This window comes from Hyperolius riggenbachi, chromosome 9, assembly GCF_040937935.1.
Source record: "Hyperolius riggenbachi isolate aHypRig1 chromosome 9, aHypRig1.pri, whole genome shotgun sequence".
NCBI classification, from domain to species: Eukaryota; Metazoa; Chordata; class Amphibia; order Anura; family Hyperoliidae; genus Hyperolius; species Hyperolius riggenbachi.
Genome location: NC_090654.1, coordinates 42,459,324 through 42,485,829, shown reverse-complemented (window position 1 = coordinate 42,485,829; position 26,506 = coordinate 42,459,324). Strand labels below are relative to the sequence as shown.

At 46.9% G+C, this 26,506-nt stretch overlaps 1 protein-coding gene across 5 annotated transcripts in view; it reads left to right on the top strand.

Moving 5' to 3' along the window:
* LOC137532271 (farnesyl pyrophosphate synthase-like) overlaps positions 1-26,506 on the top strand; it is a 209,548-nt gene that overhangs the window by 97,496 nt on the left and 85,546 nt on the right. For all 5 annotated transcript variants that reach the window (XM_068252601.1, XM_068252600.1, XM_068252604.1 and 2 more), the window contains 3 exons: positions 17,149-17,237; positions 17,383-17,455; positions 25,895-25,972. In XM_068252601.1, coding sequence (XP_068108702.1) covers positions 17,149-17,237; positions 17,383-17,455; positions 25,895-25,972 — 240 coding nt within the window. The remainder of the gene's footprint in view (positions 1-17,148; positions 17,238-17,382; positions 17,456-25,894; positions 25,973-26,506) is intronic.

The following is a 26,506-nucleotide window of genomic DNA, read 5'->3' as shown; positions in this document are numbered from 1 at the left end:
CTAGTGGTGTTTCATGTAGCTACCACTCAGGTAGCTACATGACACAAAAAAAAATTACTAAAAAAAGTGCAATGCAGCCTCCTTGGCGGAAAAAATGAACCGCCAAGGAGGTTAAATCAGTTTGCTGTCTCTACAGTCCGCCGCCCTAATACACAGCATTCAGGTAGCTCTGCAACTGTGCAACTGCACAACCCCATCTCCCCAGAGGCTATTCCATATCCCAGGTACCGACATTGTCACGCTGTCTTGGGGATGACATGCCTGAAATCCGAGAGTCACACCGGAAAAGTACTCCTGTCAGCTCTGAACGCACAGGTCAATCAGTGGCTGACCGCGCACCAACTGGAGATCAGAAAAGTGGCGTGTGACAGCGGAAGCAAGTCCAACGTTTTGTCTTTAAAAACCCAGGAATTCAGGATGTCCTCACGCAGTCCAGGAAGGTATGTGCCCATTTCAGACATTCTTATGCAAGTGAGGTGCTTAATTTGTGACAGACTGACTCGCTGGAATTCCACGCTCATGATGTTTGAATGCCTGCTCCAACAAGAACAAGCCATCAATGAGTATCTGTATCACCTGGGTGCTAGGGCAGGCTCTGCGGAGCTGGGGATTTTTTTGCCTCGTTACTGGGCACTAATGCGCAATGCCTGCAGGCTCATGCGTCCTTTTGAGGAGCTCACAAACCTGGTCAGTCGCACCAGCTGAGCATGCCCTGCAAAGAGCGCTTGATTAGGCCGTAGATCAGTGGGACTAGGAAGAGGAAGATGGTCACCATCACCACCAGAAGGAGCCTTATCGTCACCTGCTGTACCTGCGGCATCACAGAGAGATACATCTAAAGAGGAGTCAGAGGAGGAAGGTGGCTTTGTGGAGGTGAAAGACAAACCAGAGTTGACGTCCAAGGGGCTTTTTTTAACCTTTTGGGGTCCCTTCGTATTGTACATGGCTGGGAGGAGGAGACCTTTGATGACATCAGTGAGGATGAGGAATGGGAGGTGGCCGCCTCTGCATCCAACTTTGTCAAAATGGGGTCTTTCATGCTGTCCTGCCTGCTGAAGGACCCCCATATAAAAAGACTAAAGGAGAAGAACCTGTACTGGGTGGCAATGCTACTAGCCCCCGGTATAAGCACAAAGTGGTGGAAATGTTACCAACTTACCGGAAGTCAGAAAGGATGAAGCATTTGCTAAACAGTCTGTGAAATATGCTGTTCAATACATTGAAGGGTGATGTCACAGCAAAAAGGGAATAGAACACAGGAAGAGTTGTCCATAATCCTTCTCTCACGGCCATGCCGGCAAGGACAGAATGCTTTTTCGATGTGTTGGTAAAGTTGGACGTGCAGAGTTTTTTTTTAGTCCAGAGCATCGCCACAGTGCTTCAGGATCCCACCTCAGAGAACACCTCGACCATCATGTAGCGTACTACTTTGCGTTAACTGCTGAGATCGACACTATGAGGAGCGATGAACACCTGGACTACTGGGTGCACAGGCTTGACCTGTGGCCAGAGCTGTCACAATTTGCCATCAAACCTTTGGCTTGCCCCGCCTCAAGCATCCTGTTGCCTAGGCCACCAAAGTGTTAATTACCTGAATTTTATTAAGAAGAATGAGGCATGGATTTGGAGGGTTACTGCACACCAGAAAACTTGTGATTCGGTCCACACACAGCTGTCTTTCCTCTCTGTATGCCGCATGACTCCCCACACAGCTGTCCTTTTCCGCCACCACTAACTAGGGTCCAAATCATAAAGTTTTTGGAAACATTTTTACAGGTAAATTTAGAATTTTTTAGGCTGCTGCTACAGCGGCTGCAACAAAACCTAATTTTTTAGGCATGTACATGTCACATTTTTCTGGCCTCTGGTGTTGCACGGTGGTTGCAAAATAAAGGCATGTACATGTCAATTCCCCTTCATGATCGTGCTTGCGTACCTCAATGAAGCAATTAACTATATTAGTGTGTTGGCACACCCAAGACAAAAAGGTAATTGCTTCATTGTGGACAGATTAAATTTGATCTGCTGGATACGTTTTGGCAAAAACTTTTATGGTCACCTCAGGTGATACATAAAGCATACTGGGCCAACACTGGGCCCACACTGCAGAATCAGTGTTTTTTTTTTTTTTTTGGGTCACTTTACTGTCATTGCGCTACCTCAGCCCGACCATAGGGGCGGCTGGAAAACCATCATCGCCTACACTCCCGCGAACATGCACACAAGCACGGCGACCACTACAAACCACTACACAAAGATTGCATTTATGTCTGAAGTGAAAGCAATAATTGGTTCACCTCAGGGTATCACTAATCCTCTTTGGGGTTGTTTGTGGTGCAGTAAACAAGGCGTTTCATCTGTCAGTGTGAACCGGGTCTAACCCTTACACTACCTGATCACAAATTTAGAAATGCAATGTAATTTCTGCCCTTGAGATTAAAACCAGGCATGGTCGGAAGAGCCAATTTCCGATTCCGCGGTAATTCCGCATACCGCCACTACCAAAATTCCGCTTCCGCTACATTCCGGTGGAATTCCGTTACATTCCGCGGTATTCCGCCACGTGCACTTTCCGTATTTTTAAACGGACTTCCGTAATTTTTAAACGGATTTCCGTAAATTTAGGAGGAAATACTCAATCGCTCATTTGAAATATCTATTGTTAATAAAATTGATTTGTATTTTGTAAATTTGGATAAAAAAAAGGTTGAAACCGTTATTTTAGCGCGGTAACTTTCCGCTGATTATGATTGGTCAACTCATTCCGCATCTCCTGATTGGTCAATTCATTCCGATTCCGATTTTGCCGGAATTCCGAATTCCGGATTGCAAATTCCGAATTCCGCGGAACCATCCGGAAACCCCAATTCCGACGGAATTTCGGAATTTTAGCTTCCGCGGAATTCGGAAGCCCATGCCTGATTAAAACATGACTCTGCATCAACTACGTAATTTTTTGTGGGACTTTTGCCATGGATCCCCCTCCGGCATGCCACCATCCATGTGTTAGGCCCCTTGAAACATCTTTTCCATCAACAGTCCCGATAGGTATTAGATTTCGCCTGCCTATTAAAGTCTATGGCGGTTCCCGAACGTTTGTGCAAATTCACTTGCGAACTGAAAATTACATCACTAATCATCAATCTCTTAAATTAGTATTCTGTAAAATACCTCATTACCACAACTCAGACATTTTAGCTCAATCACAGAGCTCATACGCATTGAACCAATCATAGGCTGCAGCAGTGGTGTAGCTAAGGAGCTGTAGGCCCCGGTGCAAGTTTTACATTGGGGCCCCCCCAAGCTTTCTATACATAACAATTGATACGGTGCACCAAAACCTGCCAATGGCAACTACAGTGTCAGAGGTGCAAGAAGGGGATGGGGAACAGTCAGGGCCGGTTTAAGCAACAATGGGGCCCCAGGGCAAAATAAACCTGGGGGGCCCCCCCAACAGATACCCCGGAACAAAAATCGGCATTAAGGGACCTTTTTTGCAGCTGATATAGTCAGGGTGTGAAGCCCCAATCGGTCGGAGCTCCACATTCTGGCTACCCCAGCCTGCATGGGGGACAAGGGGTTCAAAAGTTTCAGGATAGGGGAGCCCACATAATTTTTTTAAAAAAAATTCCCGCACTCTAAACACAAAAAAAATTTGGGAAAATAGGATAAAATGCCAGGGATCTTCATACAGCCATATTGCGGCTGTATAGCGATCCCTGGCCAAAGCACTGCTGCTGCGTATGGGCCCCCTGGAAACCCCGTCAGGAAATTTATTGCTCTTTCTTTTGATGCATGTAAAATTACACTACCGTTAGGTTTGCTACTAAAAGTGACATTTACCGCATTTAAAAGTATACTTTTTTCCTTCGAAACTTTAAAATCGATTTTCTCAAAAACTATAAGGTCTTTTTGAAAAATTGTTTTTTCTTCTTATTCCCAATGATCTCCTTAACATATCCTGCAAATTTAGGATTTCTAGCATTTAAGGTGGATTTGCTATTAACCATTAAAGTCGGCGAGTTTTTAAATGTGTATTTTTTTCCTTTGAAACTTTAAAATCAGTTTTCTCAAAAACGATAAGGTCGATTTGAAACTTTTTTTTCCTCTTGTAGCCACTGGGGGTCCCTACAAGCTCTGTGGCCCTGGGGCAATTTCCCCCTTTGCCTCTATGGTAGCGCCGGCCCTGGGAACAGTGTGTTAATGATTACCACTATTCAAAGTATCAATAGAAGTGATTATTATAAGCACAGGACCAATAGAAGGCTAATACTGTAGTTGAGGAAGGGCCTCTAAGGGCCTCCGATGCGGTCGCTACCTCTGGAACCCCTATTGCTACGACACTGGGCTGCAGAATTGTTCAGTGGAATTTGGAACACCGCTGAAATTTTTGACCAATCACAAAGCTGGGAAAAACCCGGTAGGAAATTTCCATGGTATTCCAATTTCCAATTTCCATGGTAAACTACCACATTCTCTGATTGGTCCAGTACTTTTGAGTATTGTGATTGGCCTAAAATCGCAAATTTAAAGGGACTCCGAGCTCATCTAAAAAATGAAAATTGTACTCACCCGGGGCTTTCTCCAGCCCAGTGCTGGTCGGGAGGTCCCACGACGGCGTCCTGGCTCCTCTCCTAGTCCCCGCTCTGGAATGACTGACCGGCCGCAGCCCGGGTGACTAAAGCGTGCATGCTCCATACTGCCACGCCGGCCGCCGTGATGACGCGAGGCGGCCGGCGTGTGACGTCAGCCGCGTCATACGCGGAAGGAGAAGCCCGACACTCGGCCGAGTGTCGCCCGGGCTGCGGCCGGTCAGCCATTCCGGAGCAGGGACTAGGAGAGGAGCCAGGACGCCGTCGTGGGACCTCCCAACCAGCACTGGGCTGGAGAAAGCCCCGGGTGAGTACAATTTTCATTTTTTAGATGAGCTCGGAGTCCCTTTAAGGTTAATCACAGGACTCGGAAATACTCCAGTAGTATTGGACCAATCAGAAAATGCGGAGGCTTAACTTGGAAATCAGAATACCACCAAAATTTTAGACCAATCACAAGACTCAGTAAAACTCTGTAGTATCCGAGACTTGTGGTTGATCTAAAATATCTGTGGTATTCAAATTTCGAGAGAACAAGTTCATATACGCTCTACCCCCATGGTAACACATACCAGTCGGTGCAGGATCTAGAGAGCCAGTCCTTTAAGCACAAATCATGGGAGAAGGATCCGCAAACCAGACTTGGTTGAGTGAAAAAATTGTCTGTTCTTTTGACTATGACTAAGGGCAGATTGTGAGCCCGACACGCGTTAGTCGATCCTGTGATTTTATTGCACTACCATTTTTGTCATGTGATACTATTTAATAAAGAACAGACAATTTTTTCACTCAACCAAGTCTGGTTTGCGGATCCTTCTCCCATGGTTTGTGCTTAAAGGACTGGCTCTCTAGATCCTGCACCGACTGGTATGTGTTACCATGGGGGTAAAGCGTACATGAACTTGTTCTCTCGAAAATTGAATACCACAGATATTTTAGATCAACCACAAGTCTCGGATACTACAGAGTTTTACTGAGTCTTGTGATTGGTCTAAAATTTTGGTGGTATTCTGATTTCCAAGTTAAGCCTCCGCATTTTCTGATTGGTCCAATACTACTGGAGTATTTCCGAGTCCTGTGATTAACCTTAAAGGGACTCCGAGCTCATCTAAAAAATGAAAATTGTACTCACCCGGGGCTTTCTCCAGCCCAGTGCTGGTTGGGAGGTCCCACGACGGCGTCCTGGCTCCTCTCCTAGTCCCTGCTCCGGAATGGCTGACCGGCCGCAGCCCGGGCGACACTCGGCCGAGTGTCGGGCTTCTCCTTCCGCGTATGACGCGGCTGACGTCACACGCCGGCCGCCTCGCGTCATCACGGCGGCCGGCGTGGCAGTACGGAGCATGCACGCTTTAGTCACCCGGGCTGCGGCCGGTCAGTCATTCCAGACAAAAGACTATGACTAAGGGCAGATTGTAAGCCCGACACGCGTTAGTCGATCCTGTGATTTTATTGCACTACCATTTTTGTCATGTGATACTATTTTATTAAGAACAGACAATTTTTTCACTCAACCAAGTCTGGTTTGCGGATCCTTCTCCCATGGTATTCAAATTTCCACAGGAAAAATTCTGCAGCGTCTGATTGGTTGAGTTTTTTTGACTGAAGTATTTGGCCAATCAGAGAATCTGGTAGTGTATCAAGGATGTTTGCATAATAGAGGATGTCCACAAAATAAAACAGATTCTGAAAAACAACTTTCTATTAAAATTACAAAACTTTGACTAAAAAAAAAAAAAAAAAAAAATCAACTTTCTGTGGTGGAATTGGTAATCAGCATTTTCAGAAATCGAATTTTTGACCATCCCTAGTGCTGAGCACCCACAGCAAAAACTTCTCAGGAAAGACTGGGATGACTACTGTAACAGTGCAGAGTGGATATGGAGTCTCACAAGCCCATATGACAACTTGCCTCTTGCACTTCTACTGAGGTGCAGGCAAAGATGGAGAAAAATATTAAGGAGATTCTAGAATTAGGAGATATTCAGAAATCCTCTAGCCTGTACTGTTCAGGTTGTCCTAGTGCCCAAAAAGGACAAGATGACAAGGTCCTGTGTGGGCTCATCAGGATTCCGGATATCCGGGGAACCTGGATATCCAAACTTTTTTACGCTATCCGATTCGGCAGCTATCTGCGGATATTTGGCCACATAACCCGGATATCCGCGGATATCCGGATCCAAAATACTGTAACTAAGGACAAGACGTCCAGGAGGCAATCAGAAGGCTCCCAGCAGAAGCTCTAGCAACCAATCACAGAGGGGAACCCTGGCCAGCCCCACCTGACCTCATTGAGCCAATCAGAGGGCTCCCAGCCTAAACCCTGGTACCCAATTACAGAAAGGAACACTGGCCAGCCCCCCTGTATAATAAGGAGGGCTGCCATGATGAGACATATCGTCTTAGCTTGCTGAATGTTCACTGAGAGACATGCTCCAGTGCTGGTGGCCTAGCAAGGGCTGTACACAGTTATAAACCTAAAGCTGTTCAGTGATTAACCCCTTCACTACTATCACTACACTATTGTTAAATCGTTAATTAGCTTGATTGATTTCATTGTATGACTGTCAGAGTGTGTGCTCCAGTGCTGCTGGGCCAAGGGCTGTACACAGTGATAAGCTGTTCAGTGATTAACCCCTTCATTATCACTGCACTATTGTTAAATCGTTAATTAGCTTGATGTCATTTGTGTGCAATCAGAGTGTGTGCTGCAGGCAGCTGCTATGTGTCTGTGTGTGTGCTGTGCACAGACCAGGCCAGCTGCTGCCTGCTGGCCAGCTATTAGCCTTAGTTATAGGTTAGGTTAGGAATTAGGGGATATGATTACTGTGTTATTGTGTAGTTAGTACTGTATTACTGCAGTCAGTGTGCTAGTAGTTGTAGTACTACTGTGTTAGCTTTTTACAGAACTGCTGTGCTGTGAGCAATGGCAATGTGACAGTTAGTGTACACTAGTGTCTTCTCCTCTGCTGTCTGACTGTCACTCGGCACGTGCCAAGTGTCACTTGCCACCTGTCATGTGGCACTTGCCAAGTGTCACGTGGCACTTGCCACGTCGTACGTGGCAAGTGCCACGCGACACGTGCTAAGTGCCACATGCCAAGTGCCACGTGCTAAGTGCCAATGGCAACGTGCCACATCCGGCATGCTCCTGGCACACATTGCACCTGATGCTGCTGCATTGCCCTGTTCCTGCTGCCTGTGCAGCTCCCACCGCCAGGCTAGGGTGCCACAGGCCACTGATACCACCTATATTTAACCCAAAACACAATTGCTGCGTAATTTTTTGGAGGTGTATTTGCTGAAAACTGTCATGTCCCAGTTGTGTGGTTGGACTTTGGACACAATGTGGGCTGCACGACCGCTGTCTGGAACCTAGGCCTAATGTTGACAGCCAATTTTTTTTTTTTTGAGGGGGATTTTAAGTCCCCACATCATCAATTAGTGTTTCCCTTTACAAAATAATGATGCTACATGCCTCATATACCCTAAAAAAAGTTTTTAAAGCAATTTAAAGGCCACTTCCGTTTTTTCTATCCGGATATCCGAATTTGCCCGGATATCCCGGATACTAGGGTCGGATATCCGATTCGGTTTGGAAAATTTTGAAATCGGATATCCGTCCTGGTTCGGAATCGGATATCTGGGTATTCGGATCCGGGTCAATCTGGATTTTGAAAAGGGGTATCCGAGCAGCACTGGTGTGGACTACAGGAGTCTGAATGACATCACCTCACCACAACCAATGCATATACCATGCCTTAAATCAGACAATTGCCAATCTGACAGCAAGCCACCGTTTCCAGCCAGACCTCCAGCGCCAGCGAGACCAGTGCCACCACCAGCACTCCGGTCCGCAGCAGGCCTCCAGCAACGCTTGAGGTCACATTGACCCCAGCGACCAGCCTGCCCTCACTGAGCTTGCTCTTCACCCCAGGGACCGCAAGCGATTTGAGGGATGTGGTTGCCAAGTTTGAGGAGGAGATGACGGGGGCATGCAAGAAGGAGGAGTTTGAGGTGGAGGAGTTTGTTGTCGGCGCACAAAAACCTGATTTTCATGAGGAGGAGGAGGGGCCTGATGCAGGGGATGTTGGGGCAGAAAAGTTGGTTGGGGGCTCAGAGGAGATGTTTGGGGATGATGATGAGGTGCTGGATCGTCCCTATGTGCCACCACCAGCACAGTTGGGTGAAGGCAGCTCGTCATCAGAGGAGGAGCCGTCTCTGGCACAGAGGCATGGCGGCCAGCACAGGGCATGGAAGGCAGGAGCCACAGCCTGCTGCTTCAGCTGCTACCACCACCACCCGCACCAAAGCTCCTCCAAGCAAAGGGAAAAAAACAGCCCTCCAAAGGCAAAAAAGCTCCTCATCCCTCAAGCTTGAAGGGCAAGTTCAAATCCCCAGTCTGGAATTACTTCACTGTGTGCACTGACGATAAGACCCGTGCCGTTTGCCACATTTGCGGTGACAGCCTGAGCAGAGGTCGGGATCTGAACAAGTTGGGTACCTCGTGCCTGCAGACCCACTTGCAGACCAAATATTTTGAGGACTACAGTGACTTTCTGAGGCAAAGGGACAGTGGCGCAGGCAGTGGTCAGAGCCAGACAGCCCCTGCACAGCCTTCAGCAGCAGCAGCATCCCACCCTCCTGCTGATCCAGCATCAGCAGCAGGAGCACAGAAACTTACTGCTCCCCCCCGGGCAGCCAGTCCTCAGTGGCCTCATCTGCTCCCTCCACAGTCGCCTCCTCTTCCTCCCGTGCAGGCAAACGCCACCAGACCCTTCTCAGTGAGCAATTTTCCAGTGTGACCAAGGCTCTGCCTCCCACCAACAGGCGCATCCGGGTGCTTAACGGGTTTCTTGCCCAGGCCATGTGCTCCCAGCTCCTGCCATACTCCTTTGTGTGCTCCTTCAGTATGGGATTCCAGAGTGGCAAATTCCCAGCCGCCACTATTTCTCCTGAATGGCAATCCCAGCACTGCACTGGTTCGCTATGGCAAACATGGGCCGCTCGCTCGATCACGCCGTGAGTGAGTGGATCCATATCACCATGGACTCCTGGAGCAGCCATTTCGGGACAGACCACTACCTGTCCTTCACGGCTCACTGGGTCAGCCTGGTGGAATGCGCCAGCGAGGAAGCAGCAGGTCCATCCTCGGACGCATCAGTAGCAGCAGCACCAGTTTTCCACTATGTGGTGCCACCACGTGGGGTCAGGGGGGAATCAGCAGCTCCCGCCGCCAAGCGACCCCGCCTAAACAGCAGCATGAAGGCCTGCCATTGCCAAGCGCTGCTGGAGATGAGAAGCCTGGGGAAGTACAGTTTGACGGCAGCCAACATGCTCCGCTACCTGAGGGAGCAGGAGAAGATGTGGCTGACCTCCAGAGGCCTCAGAGTTGGATTGGTGGTGTCCGACAATGCGGCCAACCTGCTGGCTGCCATTGCCAGGGGACACTTGACCCAAGTCCCCTGCTTGGCTCACGTCCTGAACCTGGTGGTTCAGAAGTTCATGCGCACCTACCAGGGAATGGACAATCTTTTGGAAGCGGCTCAAAAATTGTGTGCAGTTTCCGCCGCTCAGCCGCTGCCACAGCAAACCTGGCCGACATGCACCAGCACGAGGGCCTGCCATGACACCGGCTAGTCATCGATGTGCCAACTCGCTGGAACTCCACCCTGGCGATGTTGGAGCGGCTAGTTGAGCAGAGGAGGGCTGTCAACCTCCACGTTGTTGAGGGCACTCTCGCCGGCACCACCAAACTCCAGCTCCTCTCCAATGCACAGTGGGGGCAGATGCAGCAGGTCTGCTTGGTGTTGGCTCGCTTCCTGCAGGGAACCAACCTGGTCAGCGAGGAACGGGCATCCCTCTGCCAGTGGGTGCCCATTGTTTGTCTGCTGGACAGGGCCCTGGGTGATCTGATGGATGTGGGAGAGGAGGCCCTGATCCAGCTGGAACAGCAGCCACCTGCGCAGTCCACTTCTGCACAGGAGTTTGAGTTGTTGGAGGAGGAGGAGTTGGAGGAGCTGGACATTGCTGTTGAGAGAGAACAGTGGAGCGCTGCTGCAGTGGTGCGAGGGTGGAGAGAGGAGGAAGAGGATCAGAGGCAAGAGGAGGAGGACAGCAAACTTGTGGCCACTGACCCTGATGTCTCTGCTGGACGGTCCACCCTGTTCCCCATGGCAGCACACATGCTGCGGTGCCTGTGCACAGACCCCGGGGTTAAGCAGATGCGGGCTCGGGAGGATGCCTGAATCAGCATGATCCTGGACCCACGGCTGATGGGGAAGGTGGGTCAGTTCCTGCCTGCTGGAGACCGTGAGCAGCAAACAAGGGAGTTGCAGCAGATCCTTGTTCGGCGATTGGAGGAAGTCTTCCCCAAGCCTTCCACCCCCTCTGTCCCTGTCCAGCCAGCACAGCAGCCAGTGCCTGCAGCCAGCAGCAGCAGCATCAGGCGCCCAGAAGACCTGCTGTCCTTGACAAAGGCAATATACATGACGGTAGAGCAGCCGAGAGAGGAGGTGCGTGCAGCAGCATCCTCCTCTCAAAGTCACAGCCAGCGCCTGACCCGGATGGTGGACAACTACATGGGGTCCTTCAGTGGGCTTGACAGCAGCAAGGAGCATGTGGACCCCTTGGAATACTGGGTCGAGCGCTTGCAGATCTGGAGTGAGCTGGCACACTACGCCCTGGAAGTCCTGTCTTGCCCCCTTCCAGGGTGCTTTCTGAGAGGTGCTGTAGTGCGGCCGGTGGCGTGGTCACCGAGAAGTGCTCTCGTCTGTCCCCAGAGTTCATGGACAGACTCACATTCCTTAAGATCAACCAGGCCTGAATTGAAGGCACGTTCCAGGCACCTGTTGTCGTCGAGTGGAGGACATGAGGTGCCTGGGAATTATTTTTTCAAAACATCAACCTTCAGTCCCCTGCTAATTTGGCCTGTTTTTTTTCTGTAGGTGCTGTGGTACCAACGCTAGGTGCCATGGCCCTTTACCTGGTATGCTGCCTGCCACACATTACTCTTTCTCCTCCTCTTGCTGCTGCTGCTGTATTTAACATCCTGCTGTCTGTGTTCCCACCGCCAGGGTCCACAGAATTATGCTGCCATGCGCCCCTAGCTATTACAATAGCTACATTTTTTGTTAAAAAAAATATTCTGAGGTGTCTGGGTTGAAAACTGTGCTGTCCCAGTTGTTTATTGGACACAATGGGCTTGATTTACAAAACGGTGCTAACTTTAGCACTGGCCCTTAGCACGTCTAAACTCAGTTGAAATGTGAGAACTAGTGATCGTGCGCAAAGTACCGCGTGCAATGTTTTGCGCGCACACTGCACAGAGCGCAGGGTGCTCCGCGCGAAGTGCCCACTAAAGCCTATGGGACTTAGCGCGCGCATAGGACTTTGCGCGTGCAAAACTTTGCGCGCGGTACTTAGCGCACGATCTGATTGAGAAAACTGGTGCTAACCTACTTAGCACCCTGGTTAGCGCGCCTTAAGACTTTAGACGTGCTAAGTAGGTTAGCTCCTCTTAGTAAATCAAGCCCAATGTGGGCTTCACGACTGCTGTCTGGAACCTCCTGCTGTATGGTGTTTATTACAGCCGTGGTACCAATGCTAGGTACCATGGCCCGTTACATAGCCTGCTGCCACACGTCACTCCTCCTCCTCTTGCTGCTGTATTTAACCTCCTGCTGTCTGTGTTCCCACCACCAAGGTCCACAGAATTATGCGCTGCTGCCATGTGCCACTAGCTATTACGCCACTACAATAGCTACATTTTTTGGTAAAAAAAATTATTCTGAGGTTTCTAGATTGAAAACTGTGCTGTCCCAGTTGTGTATTGGACACAATGTGGGCTTCACGACTGCTGTCTGGAACCTCCTGCTGTATAGTGTTTATTACAGCCGTGGTACCAACGCTAGGTACCATGGCCCGTTACATTGCCTGCTGCCAAACGTCACTCCTCCTCCTCCTGCTGCTGCTGTATTTAACCTCCTGCTGTCTGTGTTCCCACCGCCAGGGTCCACAGAATTATGTGCTGCTGCCATGCTCCACTAGCTATTACACCACTACAATAGCTACATGTTTTGGTCAAAAAAATATTTTGAAGTGTCTGGGTTGAAAACTGTGCTGTCCCAGTTGTGTATTGGACACGATGTGGGCTTCATCACTGCTGTCTGGAACCTCCTGCTATTGGTGTTTATTTACAGACATGATACCAATGCTAGGTGCCATGGCCCGTTACATTGCCTGCTCCCACACGTCACTCCTCCTCCTCCTCCTCCTGCTGCTGTATTTAACCTCCTGCTGTCTGTGTTCCCACCGCCAGTGTCCACAGAATTTTGCGCTGCTGCCATGCTCCACTAGCTATTATGCCACAAATTTAGCTATGCTGTTGAAGAATTTTTTTTTACAACAGTTGAATTCTGTAAGGAAAAAAAACATTAAGTTGGGTACAAGAGGAAGAATATGAAAAAGGAAAAAAAAAAAGGTGGTGAAGAAGTAGAAGAACCAGGTTAAGAAGAAGAAGAATAACCAGGTAATTAAGAAGAAGAAGAACCAGGTGAAGAAAAAGAAGAAGAAGAACCAGGTGAAGAAAAAGAAGAAGAAGAACCAGGTGAAGAAGAAGAAGAACCAGGTGAAGAAAAAGAAGAAGAAGAACCAGGTGAAGAAGAAGAAGAAGAAGAACCAGGTGAAGAAGAAGAAGAAGTTGAAGAAGAAGAACCAGGTGAAGAAGAAGAAGAACCAGGGGAAGAAGAAGAAGAACCAGGAGAAGAAGAAGAACCAGGAGAAGAAGAAGAAGAACCAGATGAAGAAGAAGAAGAAGAAAAACCAGATGATGAAGAAGAAGAAGAACCAGATGATGAAGAAGAACCAGATGATGATGAAGAAGAGGAAGAAGAACCAGGTGAAGAAGAAGATGAAAAACCAATTGAAGATGAACCAGAAGAAGAAGAACCAGATGCCAGTGAAGAAGAAGATGATGATGAAGATGATGGTGATGAGAAAGAAGATGGTAAAACAGAAAAAGAAGATGGTGAAGAAAAAGATGGAGAGAGGAAAAACAAGAAAGTGAAGACGGTGAAGAAGAATAAGCAAGCAAATGCAGAAAAAGGTTTTCCACCATTTTTTTTATTAAACCTATTTAATTGTGATTTCCCTTTAAAAAAAAATTGCTTTAAGGCCATCTGAATTCGTGATCACGACTATTACCCGAATTCAATTACTGATCATGACTCGAATTCGAATCGAATTCTATGGTCGTGATCACGGCCGAATCCGAATTTGACCCGGACCCGAATTCGAATGTACTCGAATCGAATTTGGGTACATTCGAGCATCTCTGATCGAGAGAACACTGTGGGACATTTCTGAGGATACTCTCATGAGAGTAACCAAAGGTAAGTATTTATGGTTAATTTAACTGGTTGCCAGCTAAGGGTTTTTTTCCCTTAAAGCGGAATATAACCCTGCATTTAAACTTTGCTCTAAAACATTATTTACAGCATATTATATGCAACCAGCATTTTTTTTTTACTAGACCAGCATTGGAAGGGTTACACACGGAGCTTTAAAGTTCAGTGGAGAGAAATGCAGACACATCCGAAGTTTAGATAGATACATTTAAGTAAACACAATGTAACTAGTGAGGAATGTGACTCACTCTCTCTCTGTGTCCGGGAGCTCCTGCACAGTCAGAGTGTGTGTCACATTCCATTACTTAAATGGATCTATCTAAACTTCGGATGCGTCTGCATTTCTCTCCACTGAACTTTAAAGCTCCGTGTGTAACCCTTCCAATGCTGGTCTAGTAAAAAAAAAATGCTGGTTGCATATAATATGCTGTAAATAATGTTTTAGAGCAAAGTTGAAATGCAGGGTTATATTCCGCTTTAAAGAGACACTGAAGCCTCCTAACTTACTTTTTTTTTTAGGCAGTCTTCTTAAGCATTAATGGCTTAGCTGAAATGCCGCTATCCTGCTGCAAAACGAGGCTACCACTTAAGACCAGCTAACGCCCATAGGCGTCAGCAGGTCTTAAGTGGGTTACCATGGAAACGGCCGCTCGATCGAGCGGCCTTTCCATGTCAGTTCACGGAGGGTGTCTCCGTGAACAGCCGGAGAGCCGCCGATCGCGGCTCGCCGGCAAAATGTAAACACGCGGGGAAGAAATCCCCGCTGTTTGCATCATACGGCGCTGCTGCGCAGCAGCGCCGTAAGGCAGATCGGAGATCCCCGGCCTCTGATTGGCCGGGGATTGCCGGCATATGATAGGCTGAAGCCTATCCTACAATGCGAAGGACAGATATCCGTCCTGCGCCGCTCACAGGGGAAGGGAGAGGGAGGGAGAGGGAGGGAGCGCCGAAAACGCTGCGGAGGGGGGCTTTGAAAAGCCCCCCCCCCGCAAAGCGCAGCAAGCCGGCGGCAATCAGACCCCCCCAGGAGGACATCCCCCTAGTGAGGAAAAAAGGGGGTAAGTCTGATCGCCCTGGCTCTATCCTGATCTGTGCTGCGGGCTGGAGAGTCCACGCAGCACAGATCAGGCAAACCACCCCTGGTCCTTAAGTGGTTTTTAATCACTCCCAAATACCAAGGCAAAAATCCACGACTTTCAAAGTCGTGGATTTTGCTGCCCAGAAAAAGCAAAGCTTTGAGCAGTAGCTCTGCCTCGATTCGCATCAATCTCCCACAGATCTTTGCCTCCTCAGTGAAAGAAGACTGAGAGGGGTGGGAGAAGGTGGAAATCCATGGGAGATTGATGCAAATGGAGGCAGAGCTACTGCTCAAAGCTCTGCCTCCAACAGGAAGAAGCCCCGCAATTTGCCCCGGGGATTTCGGGGTGATTAAAGCCTTGTTTTGCCACGGGATAGCGGCGTTTCAGCTAAGCCATTAATGCTTTAAAAGTCTGTCTAAAAAAAGCGGCATTTTAGGAGGCTTCACAATCTCTTTAAGGATCTGATAGACAGAGGCGCTTTGCTTTTTACTAGACCTACATGAGTTTTATGCTCCGTTCATAGCCTGAGGGATATGCCTGCGAAACGCGTTGCACTTTCTGGAGTATGTGAATAAATATTTGGTTAAACTCTATCAATAGTTTGTTGTGTCTACTTGGAGGAGGGAAATCCCCCTCTGCCTCCCCCGACTTTTAAACTTTTTATTGACTTTTATCCTTTTGGTGCCTCTGTTTGCCTGTACGTGTTCTAAGTCCACCCTTGGTGGAGGGGTGTTGCCCCTCTTTTTTCCGATCTACAGAGAGTGACTTCTTAATCCTGAGTGGGGACAGGTCTAATTTCCCCACCTGCCTTTACAGTGGTTGCCTGAAAGGTAACCCTGGTTTGTGAGTATCAATATCATATACTTACTTTGTCACACCCATATTGCCAGTACATACTACACTATATTGGGCTCTCTGTGTCTCTTTCTGTATTCCTTTTTAAGGATCTGAGCAATTTTCACCTTTCAGTGCTCCTCCCTTTCATTCGCCAATAACTTAATCACTACTTACCACAATTAAATGGTCTATATATTTTTTTGCCACCAATTTGGCTTTCTTATTTTGCTAAGAATTATTTTATTCTAAATGCATTTTAATGGGAATAAGAAAAAAATGGGAAAAAATAATTTTCTTAGTTTTTGACCACTATAGTTTAAAATAAAACTTTTTACTGTGGATAAAACCGACACATTTTATTTGCCATTTGTACTGGTTATTACAACATTTAAAATATTTCCCTTGCACAATGTATGGTGACAATATTTTATTTGGAAATAAAGGTGTATTTTTCCATTTTGCCTTCATCACTAATTATAAGCCCATGTTTGCAAAAATAACAGTAATATACCCTCACGACATATGCATTAAAAAAGTACAGTCCCTAAGGTAACTGTCTTTTTTTTAATATATGCAAATATTTTATTTTGGTAATTGGGGGAGGTAAGGAGTTAATTTTATTTGGGAAAATTCTGTATTAGTATGTATTGTGTTAGGGTGTAATTTACTTGTTGGCCACTAGATGTCCCCCCATTTATTACTCTATGTACTGAACATTGCACAAAGAAAGTAATGCGTGTATGTGTTACTTTAGTTTTTTAAAATGACCACAGGCATTTCATTGTTGTGCAGTAACTAGTTAAAATATGCAACCATGAAAAAGAGTCAGAGCAGAATTGCAATTGTGAAAATTCACAAAATTAACATTACTCGTTTAACACTACTCTTGAGGTAGTTGCCAGATGTCTTCAGACTTGATTTTCTGGCTCCAGAGGCAATGGGATGAGTGGGTTAAAGCATGGCTGGGAATTCCACAGCCAATGGAATGAGTACATTCTGCCCCAAAGAAACGTGTTCTGGTTCACACTGCCACAAGGAGAGGGAAAGTCCAGCCCATGGCATTTCAGAAGACCTTTTTTTGTACAGAAGAGGTACTCCAACAACTGATGAGACACTTTGGGGAATCTTAAAGGCAAAATATTTCCCAGGGCAAAGGGCAAATTGTGACATTTTTATGACTAAAAGGCTTGCTGAAATCCAATTAATCCATCCTTGTTTTCTGTTTGGCATCTGCAGTCCACGTACCAGGTGGAGTTGGGTCAGTGTCTGGACATCATCACAGCTAAGTTAGGGAAGGTGGATTTGAATGGATTTACAGAGACCAGGTAAGAGACATTCATCAGAAGATGTTCTACAGAGGTCAGAACTGATCAGTGTCCTCCAGAGGTAGCCGACCATTGCTTAGTATCATTTTTATGGGGATACTGTGACCAGGACTGTGATTTTATGTTCTTCCTATCTTTATTGTAGGCATAACATCATTGTAAAATACAAGACTGGCTTCATTACCTATTATATGCCTGTTGCTGCAGCCATGTATATGGTAAGTTGGGTGGTGAAGATTGCCCAGATAGGTGTAAATCTGCCTAATATTCACAACTACAAATGGTGGCTATTTTTCGCCACATCCAGGATTGGTGGTGGAAATCCACTATTTATATGGCAACAGTTCTAGAAAGAGAGTTGAGGGGGAAACCCACTATTTATATGCCCACAGTTCTAGAAAGAGAGTTGATCGGGCCCTATTAATTTGCAGTAATTTTGCCTACTAGACTTCAATCCCTGCCTATTTTCATTTGTCATAAATTTATACTTGGAGATGTCATCATCAATTGGAGAGAAACTAGGGAAAAGTGTGAGTTACCTGGTATTTTGTCTGCAAGGATGCCTGTCCTGAATCACCCTGATTTTAAACCTGGGCTATTGCACAAGGCATATGTTATCTGGTCTAATTTAGGCATTTAACTTTGGGCAACTTGCTGGATGACCATGGCAAGCTCGTGTCTTTTCAAGAAGCAATTTACTAGGAAAAATCTTCCAGAGAGACATTTCTCTTATTATAGTCAATTAAGGAGTCATGTCTCTGGCATACTGGGTGCGGATGGAGCTCTATCCTTTTACCTGCAGTTTGATGACCTTTTTGATAAATCCTAAGGGGAAACAATCTTTATCATGACTTTACTTCTTTACCTAGGGAGCGCACTGGACAGGAAACTCATTTGCAAAAATGGTCTAATCTGCTGGGCATTATAGCTGAGAATTTGAAGAGTCAGCCAAAGTAAAAATTATCTATAGAGCTTATATACCCATTATATACCCATGAAAGGCCCCTATGGGCATAACTCACCTACACCACTAATCACCAGCCTTAAAGAGACACTGAAGCGAAAAAAAAATTATGATTTTATGATTTGTATGTTGTGAAGTTTAGAGGGGGTCGCAGCCAGCACGCAGTACACAGATGTATAAAACAAAGTCTGTTTATTGTGCAGTAGAAATAAACAGCTACAGTTCAGCAGTAATAAGTGGAAAATAACAGTTCAGCTTACTTCAGCTTGGTAAGATAAAGTCCAGCAGGTTCAAACAAAGTTCAGTTTTTCATCAGGCCAACACCATACAAACAACAGAGCAGGGTATGGTTTGGCTTCCATCAAATACTCCAACATTCCTTGTCAGGAGATTTCCATAGCATACATGCTACTCCTTCAACACCTCTCCTCACACTGCTTGTGAGGCTGCTTCTTAAGCATAAATTTGCATCTCATCAATACCATAATTAGTGAGACTCAGCCCCACTGACAACCAGGTGTGTACCTAGGTGGGATGGGAAGGCCCGCCCTTCCTTCCCTCCTATCCCAGGAGTCCGGCCCTGAAAAGAAAAAAACAAGCAGCAACTGCTTGCTGCTAAAATCCGGACTCCCTTCCTAGGACCACACAGGGTTTTAAAGTGACCACAGTCCAAATACCGGGGAAATATACCTCCCATCTATTACCCAGCCCCGATGGCCCCTACATATCCCCCCCCTCTGCCTCAACCCCGAGGCGGTGGAGGCACATAGACCCACTAAACAGTGGACTCGGGAAAGGGCATCAGCGTTCTGGTGCACTTTACCTGGCCTATGTTCCACCACATAGTTGAATTCCTGGAGAGAGAGAAACCACCGGGACACTCTTGCATTCGTTCCTCTGTTTCTTTTCATCCACGCTAGCGGGGCATGGTCAGAGATCAACCTAAATTTCCTACCCAATAAATAATAGCGCAGGGAGTCTAGGGCCCATTTAATGGCCAAGCATTCCCTCTCCACTACCGCATAGTTTCTCTCAGCGGCCGTCAGTTTCCGACTGAGAAAAACTATGGGATGTTCTTCTCCATCAATTACCTGTGACAGAACCGCCCCCAACCCAACATCTGAGGCATCTGTCTGCACTACGAATTCTCGAGTGAAATCGGGGGCTACCAGGACAGGGTGACTACATAATGCCGATTTCAGCTCCAAAAACGCTTTTTCTGTCTCTGCCGTCCACTGTATCATCACTGACTTCTGGCCCTTGGTCAAGTCAGTTAGGGGAGCTGCGAGGGTAGAAAAATTGGGAATGAACCGTCTGAAGTAGCCCACTATCCCCAAGAAAGCTCGAACCTGTTTCTTACTGATGGGGCGGGGCCAGTCCTGGATTGCCTCAATTTTGTTAATTTGGGGTTTTACCAACCCCCTTCCGACAATGTACCCCAAGTACTTTGCTTCCTCCATACCTAGGGCACATTTTTCGGGGTTCACTGTAAAACCCCCCTTCCTTAACGCATCCAGGACTGCTTGAACCTTGGGTAGGTGAGACTCCCAGTCTGAACTGAAAATTACAATGTCGTCTAAGTAGACCGACGCGTATCTTTGGTGTGGACGCAACATTCTGTCCATGACTCTCTGAAATGTGGCCGGGGCGGTCTGTAACCCAAACGGCATTCTTTTATACTGAAAATGGCCCTCAGGTGTGGAAAATGCCGTTTTCTCTCTGGCTTCTTTGGCCAAGGGCATTTGCCAATACCCTTTGGTCAGGTCTAATGTGGTTATGTAGCGGGCTGGGCCTAACCTTTCTATCAGTTCATCCACACGGGGCATGGGATAACCATCAAATTTGGAAATTTCATTTAATTTCCGGAAATCGTTACAGAATCGCAGAGTGCCGTTTGGCTTGGGTACCAACACGATCGGGCTTGACCAGTCACTCTGCGACTCTTCAATGACGTCCAGTTCTAACATGCGCTTCACTTCTTCTAATACCGCCTTTCTGCGGGCCTCCGGGATGCGATAGGGCCTGACAAACACTTTAGCCCTGGGCTCAGTAACAATGTTGTGCTCCACCATACCCGTGAGTCCAGGCAAATCCGAAAATATCCCCTTGTTTCTCTGAAGAAACTCTTTTACTTGTTGGACCTGGGATTTGGACAAAGTGGGGGCTATTTTCACATCCTCAATGCTTATTTGGGGTACAACACTCACACCCACTCTAACCGGAGCGGTCTCTCTCTCTTTCCAGGGTTTTAACAGATTGACGTGATACAATTGATAGGGTTTCCGTCTCCCTGGCTGATGTACCTTATAATTTACTTCCCCCACTTTTTCAACGATCTCAAAGGGACCGTGCCACCTGGCCAAGAATTTACTCTCCACGGTTGGGATCAATACTGCCACTCTATCCCCCACCTGGAACTGCCTGATTTTCACGGAGCGGTTGTATACCCGACTCTGCGCTTCTTGGGCGGCCAGTAAGTGTTCCTTGACAAGGGGCATCACCTTGGCAATGCGTTCTTGCAACTGGGAAACATGTTCCACCACACTTTTGTGAGGACTGGACTCACTTTCCCAGGTTTCTTTTACCAAGTCAAGCAACCATCGAGGTCTGCGCCCATATACTAGTTCAAATGGTGAAAAACCTGTGGAGGCTTGAGGTACCTCCCGAACAGCAAACATCACTGCCGGCAATAAACAGTCCCAATCTTTTCCGTCCCTTTAAACCACTCTTTTTAACATCATTTTTAAAGTCTTATTAAACCGTTCAACCAGGCCATCGGTCTGAGGGTGATAAACCGAGGTTCTCATCTGTTTAATCTGGAACAGTTTACATACATCAGCCATCACTTTAGACATAAACGGGGTTCCTTGATCCGTAAGGATTTCCCTAGGAAAACCCGTCCGAGTGAACATATTAAACAATTCTCGGGCGATAGCTTTGGACGTGGGTTTTCTTAACAGAAAGGCTTCCGGGTAGCGAGTGGCATAGTCGAGGATGACAAGGATATATTGGTGCCCCCTGGCAGACTTTACCAGTGGCCCCACTATATCCATGGCAATGCGCTCGAATGGCACCTCGATTATTGGCAAGGGCACCAAAGGGCTTCGAAAATGGGACACTGGCGCGGTTAACTGACAGGTGGGGCAAGAAGCGCAGTAATTCTTTACTTCGGCCTTTAACCCAGGCCAGTAAAACCTGTCAGTTATCCGCGCCTCCGTTTTCTCGGCACCCAGGTGACCTCCCAATGCTTCATTGTGAGCCAAGTCTAGTACCATCCTCCGAAACTCCTGAGGCACTAGCAGCTGCTCAACAACCTCTTCTCTGACTTTTGCAACCCGATACAACACATCCCCATGAACTGAAAAATGAGGGAATCTCTCCTCTGCCCCAGGTTCCTGGGGAACTCCATTTACAACAGATACCTGTTGTCTCGCATGGGATAACGTTGGATCCCGCATCTGCGCAGTGATAAACAACCCTTTTGACACCTCCAGGTCAGGGAGCATAGATGGGGGGATAGATTCATCATCATCCTCGCCCAACATAACTTGTAATGGGGAATCATTCCCCCCTCAGTAACCTGCTCAGGGTCCCGACAAGGATAGTCAGTTCCATTTTCATCAATTTGCAACATTACATCATCAGTTTGCAATAATACATGATCATTTTTGCAATACATTTTCTGCAACATTTGTATCCCGACTCGGTGCATCAAGTTCTTTGGTAGGGGAAGAGGGGCTAAGTTATTATCAGAGTCTTTAAATAACTTCCCTTTTACACTCTCCCACAGTACCCAAAACAGTGGCAAGTCTCGACCCAATATAACTTGACACATTAGGTTTCTTTCCACCCCGACGTCGTGAGTAATTGTCCCACATTCCGTTGAAATCGACACTGGCACCACAGGATAAGTCTTTGTGTCTCCATGGATACACACTACCTTAAGCGGCTTTAGCACAGTGTCAATTGTTCCAATCAGATCAGCGTGCACCATGGTTACCATACTGCCTGAGTCCAGCAAGGCTTTGGCAGGTACCTGGTTCACACTGACGGGACACACAAAACTCTCCTGGCACTCTGCCAGGCATACCTCCTGGGCAAAAAAAGGACACTCTCCGTAGTACTATCACACTGCATGGGTTCCTCCTGCAGTGGACACTGAACTCTGGTATGGCCCCAGGCAGAACATCTCCAACACTGGATCGCCCCTCCCTTCCGAGGTGTAGCCATGGCAGGTGGCAACCCCTGAGCGGCTTTTGGGAATACTTCCCTATTTCTGGTGATGCTGGTTGCGGGGTTCCATGAAGCACCCTTTCCGGAGTCCGGGAGCCTTGCAACACGGGGTAAGTTGGGGCCCGCCTGGCCCTTTGGAGAGAGTAGATCTTCCACTATGTTATATCTCTCCACCAACTCCACCAGCTGCTCCGCTTTTTTGGGGTCTGCATGACTGACCCAGCGCTGTAGACCCACTGGCAAGGCACGCAGAAAACGATCCAGCACGAATCGCTCCACCATCTCAGGCCCGGTAAGTACCTCTGGTTGCAGCCACTTTGTCGCCAGTTGGATGAGGTCATACATCTGTGATCTGGCTGGATGATCCATCCGGTATTGCCAGCTGTACACCCTCTGTGCCCGGACCGCTGTTGTTACACCTAGTCGGGCCAGGATCTCTGCCTGTAGTCGATCATAGTCGAGGGCGTCTGCAGCGTTGAGATCGTAGTAGGCCTTCTGGGGTTCTCCCGTCAGGAACGGAGCAAGGATACCAGCCCATTTGTCTTTCGGCCATCCTTCCCGCTCTGCTGTCCTTTCGAACGTTTTCAGAAAGGCTTCTACATCATCTGTGGGGGTTAGTTTCTGCAGAAAGTGACTGGCTCTCACCATCGCCTGGTTGCTAGGGGCAGCTCCTGCTGTCTCTCTCCCCTGGGCCAGCTTCTGCACCGCCTCAAGCAGGATTTTGGCTTGCGCTTCTGAGGCCTCTCGCAGGGCTTCCGTGGCTTGCTGTTGAGTCACCATACTCGCCTGCTGAGACACCATACTCTGCTGTAGCTGCACAGTGGCTAAGGCCATTTGCTTCAGCACTTCCGACATCATGCATACAAGGAGACTGGCCCTTTAAATGTCACTTTTTAAACGGAACTTTTTCTTTTCCTGCAGTGCTGCGCTGCCCGCATCCTCCACCAGTTGTGAAGTTTAGAGGGGTCGCAGCCAGCACGCAGTACACAGATGTATAAAACAAAGTCCGTTTATTGTGCAGTAGAAATAAACAGCTTCAGTTCAGCAGTAATAAGTGGAAAATAACAGTTCAGCTTACTTCAGCTTGGTAAGATAAAGTCCAGCAGGTTCAAACAAAGTTCAGTTTTTCACCAGGCCAACACCATACAAACAACAGAGCAGGGTATGGTTTGGCTTCCATCAAATACTCCAACATTCCTTGTCAGGAGATTTCCATAGCATACATGCTACTCCTTCAACACCTCTCCTCACACTGCTTGTGAGGCTGCTTCTTAAGCATAAATTTGCATCTCATCAATACCATAATTAGTGAGACTCAGCCCCACTGACAACCAGGTGTGTACCTAGGTGGGATGGGAAGGCCCGCCCTTCCTTCCCTCCCATCCCAGGAGTCCGGCCCTGAAAAGAAAAAACCAAGCAGCAACTGCTTGCTGCTAAAATCTGGACTCCCTTCCTAGGACCACACAGGGTTTTAAAGTGACCACAGTCCAAATACCGGGGAAATATACCTCCCATCTATTACCCAGCCCCGATGGCCCCTACAATGTGTAGTACAGCTAAGAAATAAAACATTAAGATCAGATACATCAGTCTAATTGTTTCCAGTACAGGAAGAGTTAAGAAATCCCAGTTGTTATCTCTATGCAAAAAAGCAATTAAGCTCTACGACTTTCAAAGTCGTGGAGAGGGCTGTTATCTGACTTTTATTATCTCAAGTGTTATTGAACTATTTACTTTTTCTCTGCTAGAGGAGAGGTCATTACTTCACAGACTGCTCTGAAAGACTCGTTTTGAATGCTGAGTGTTGTGTAATCTGCACATATTATAGAATGATGCAATGTTAGAAAAAACACTATATACCTGAAAATAAAAATATGAGAATATTTTCTTTGCTGCTAAACTTCTAGTAATTATTCATAGTACACAACCAATTTATTATATCATATTTTTTTTTCGCTTCAGTGTCTCTTTAAGTGTCAAGACCCTCCCCAGACCTGAACCAGAAATTTTGAGATGAGGTAATTGTGTTTTGTGGGCACAATCCAGCAAAGGTCTAAGCAGGAACTTTTGTTCGGTTTCTGCTGTAGCTCAGCCCTTCTAGATGGTGATGTTCCTAGTGTGACTAAATTTGAGCATTTAGTCTTATTGGTGGCAAAACTATATTTAAGCATTGGCTAGATGAAAAACTGACAAAAAGAACGGATGGCAAAGATTTATTGAATTACCTTATACAAATGGAAAGATTAAATTTAGAGAAGCACAAAAATCTTGATTGAAAAATCCTTCAAAGTTTGTAGAAGTTACGTATCCATTACAGAAGAAAAGAGATTAGCCGGCACTAAGAAGGACACTGGTACCACACTGTGCTCACAGCTCACAGACAGTGTCTCAATGTCAATCATAGAAGAAAAGTGCTGGCCCTGGGTGTAAATGCTCCACAATTTTTAATCCATCTGGTACAACACAATTTAGAGCAATGGAAAGTAAAGGGGTGGCCTAACAGCCGTTTTATGGGTCGCCCCGCTTTGTCAGAGGCACAAAGACTCTAACAAAGTGGGGTGACATGTGAAACGGCTATTTACTTTCCTTTGCTGTAAATTGTGTTGTACCGGATGCATTGAAAATTGTGTAGCATTCACACTGGTGCCCAGTGCTTTTCTTCTAAGATTAGTAGTGTGTAAAAGTTACATTGAGAGAACTTTTTCAAAGGACTAAATAGTTCAATTGATGGCACCCCAGGTGTGGACAGAGTGGTATCTTCAGTACTCCCAAATAACCTCCAATCTTGTTCTTGAGATTTCATTTAGGGACGTTAGTTGACCAGATTGTTAAGCTTTGGGCCTCATTGATAAGGCCCTAGTTCAGTTGTTGGGTGTTTGATTGAAGGCATAAAGGATATATCTGAGAATTAAAGTTTTACTCACCTGGGGCTTCTTCCAGCCTTTAGAAGTCTGTTTAGGTCCCGCGGTGTGGTTCCGCATTGAGACCGGCCTGTGGCCCATAAAATCACAACCTGCGGGCAGGTTAGGATCTTCTGCGTGGGCGTGCTACAAGCCTCTCGTGATCGTGCCCCCAGCACTGCACTTGTGCAGCTCAGAGAATTGAATTGCGCAGAGCACTCCTGGCAATGGGAGTATGATCACAATAGGCACGCCAGTGCATGGGCAGAAGCTCGACCCAGTCACGATCATACGGAGGGGCGACCGGAGGCCTGGCTCAGAGCAGAACTGCTCTAACAGACTTCTAGGGACTGGAGAAAGGTAGTAAAACTTACCCCCCCCCCCCCCCCCCTCCCAGATGTATCCTTTAAGAACCAAAAAGAAATCCTTTATCTGTGTAGGAGATTTGGGAATTAATCTGCTCTTACATCAGTTCCGTGGTGTATGTTTCTGCTATGTTTTGGGAGGCTTCATAACGATTTTGTCCTTTTAATTTATCATCCCATATCTTTCACTTTCAGGCTGGGATAGATGATGAGGAAGCACATCAAAATGCTAAGACAATCCTTGTGGAAATGGCCGTGTTTCTCCAGAATTGGGTGAGTCGGGGGGGGGGGGGGCGTCAAATCTACCGTGAAAATTCACAAACTGACTGCTTGTGACGGGTTCTAGAAACACCACATTTGCAGGGTGTGTTAAGGAGGACAGTGGGAACAAGATGAAAGCATGTTTTCAAAAAAGACTTTTAGGACGTTTAAGTTAGAGGGAAAAAGTTGTGTGTTTAAATATGGTAAAATAGCAGATGATGTATCAACATGCATATAAATGTGTGTAAAGCATAAATGTGTGTGTGTGTATGTATATACAGTATATATATATATATATATATATATATATATATATATATATATATATATATATATATATATACTGTATATATATATATAGTGGGATGCGAAAGTTTGCGCAACATTGTTAATCGTCATGATTTTCATCTATAAATCATTTGTTGTTACGATAAAAAAAATGTCAGTTAAATATATCATACTAGCCGACCCGCGTCGTAGCATATGACGCATCTATCTGAGGGCTGGAACCCACTAGAGCGATTTTTTGAGCGTTTAGGGAGCGTG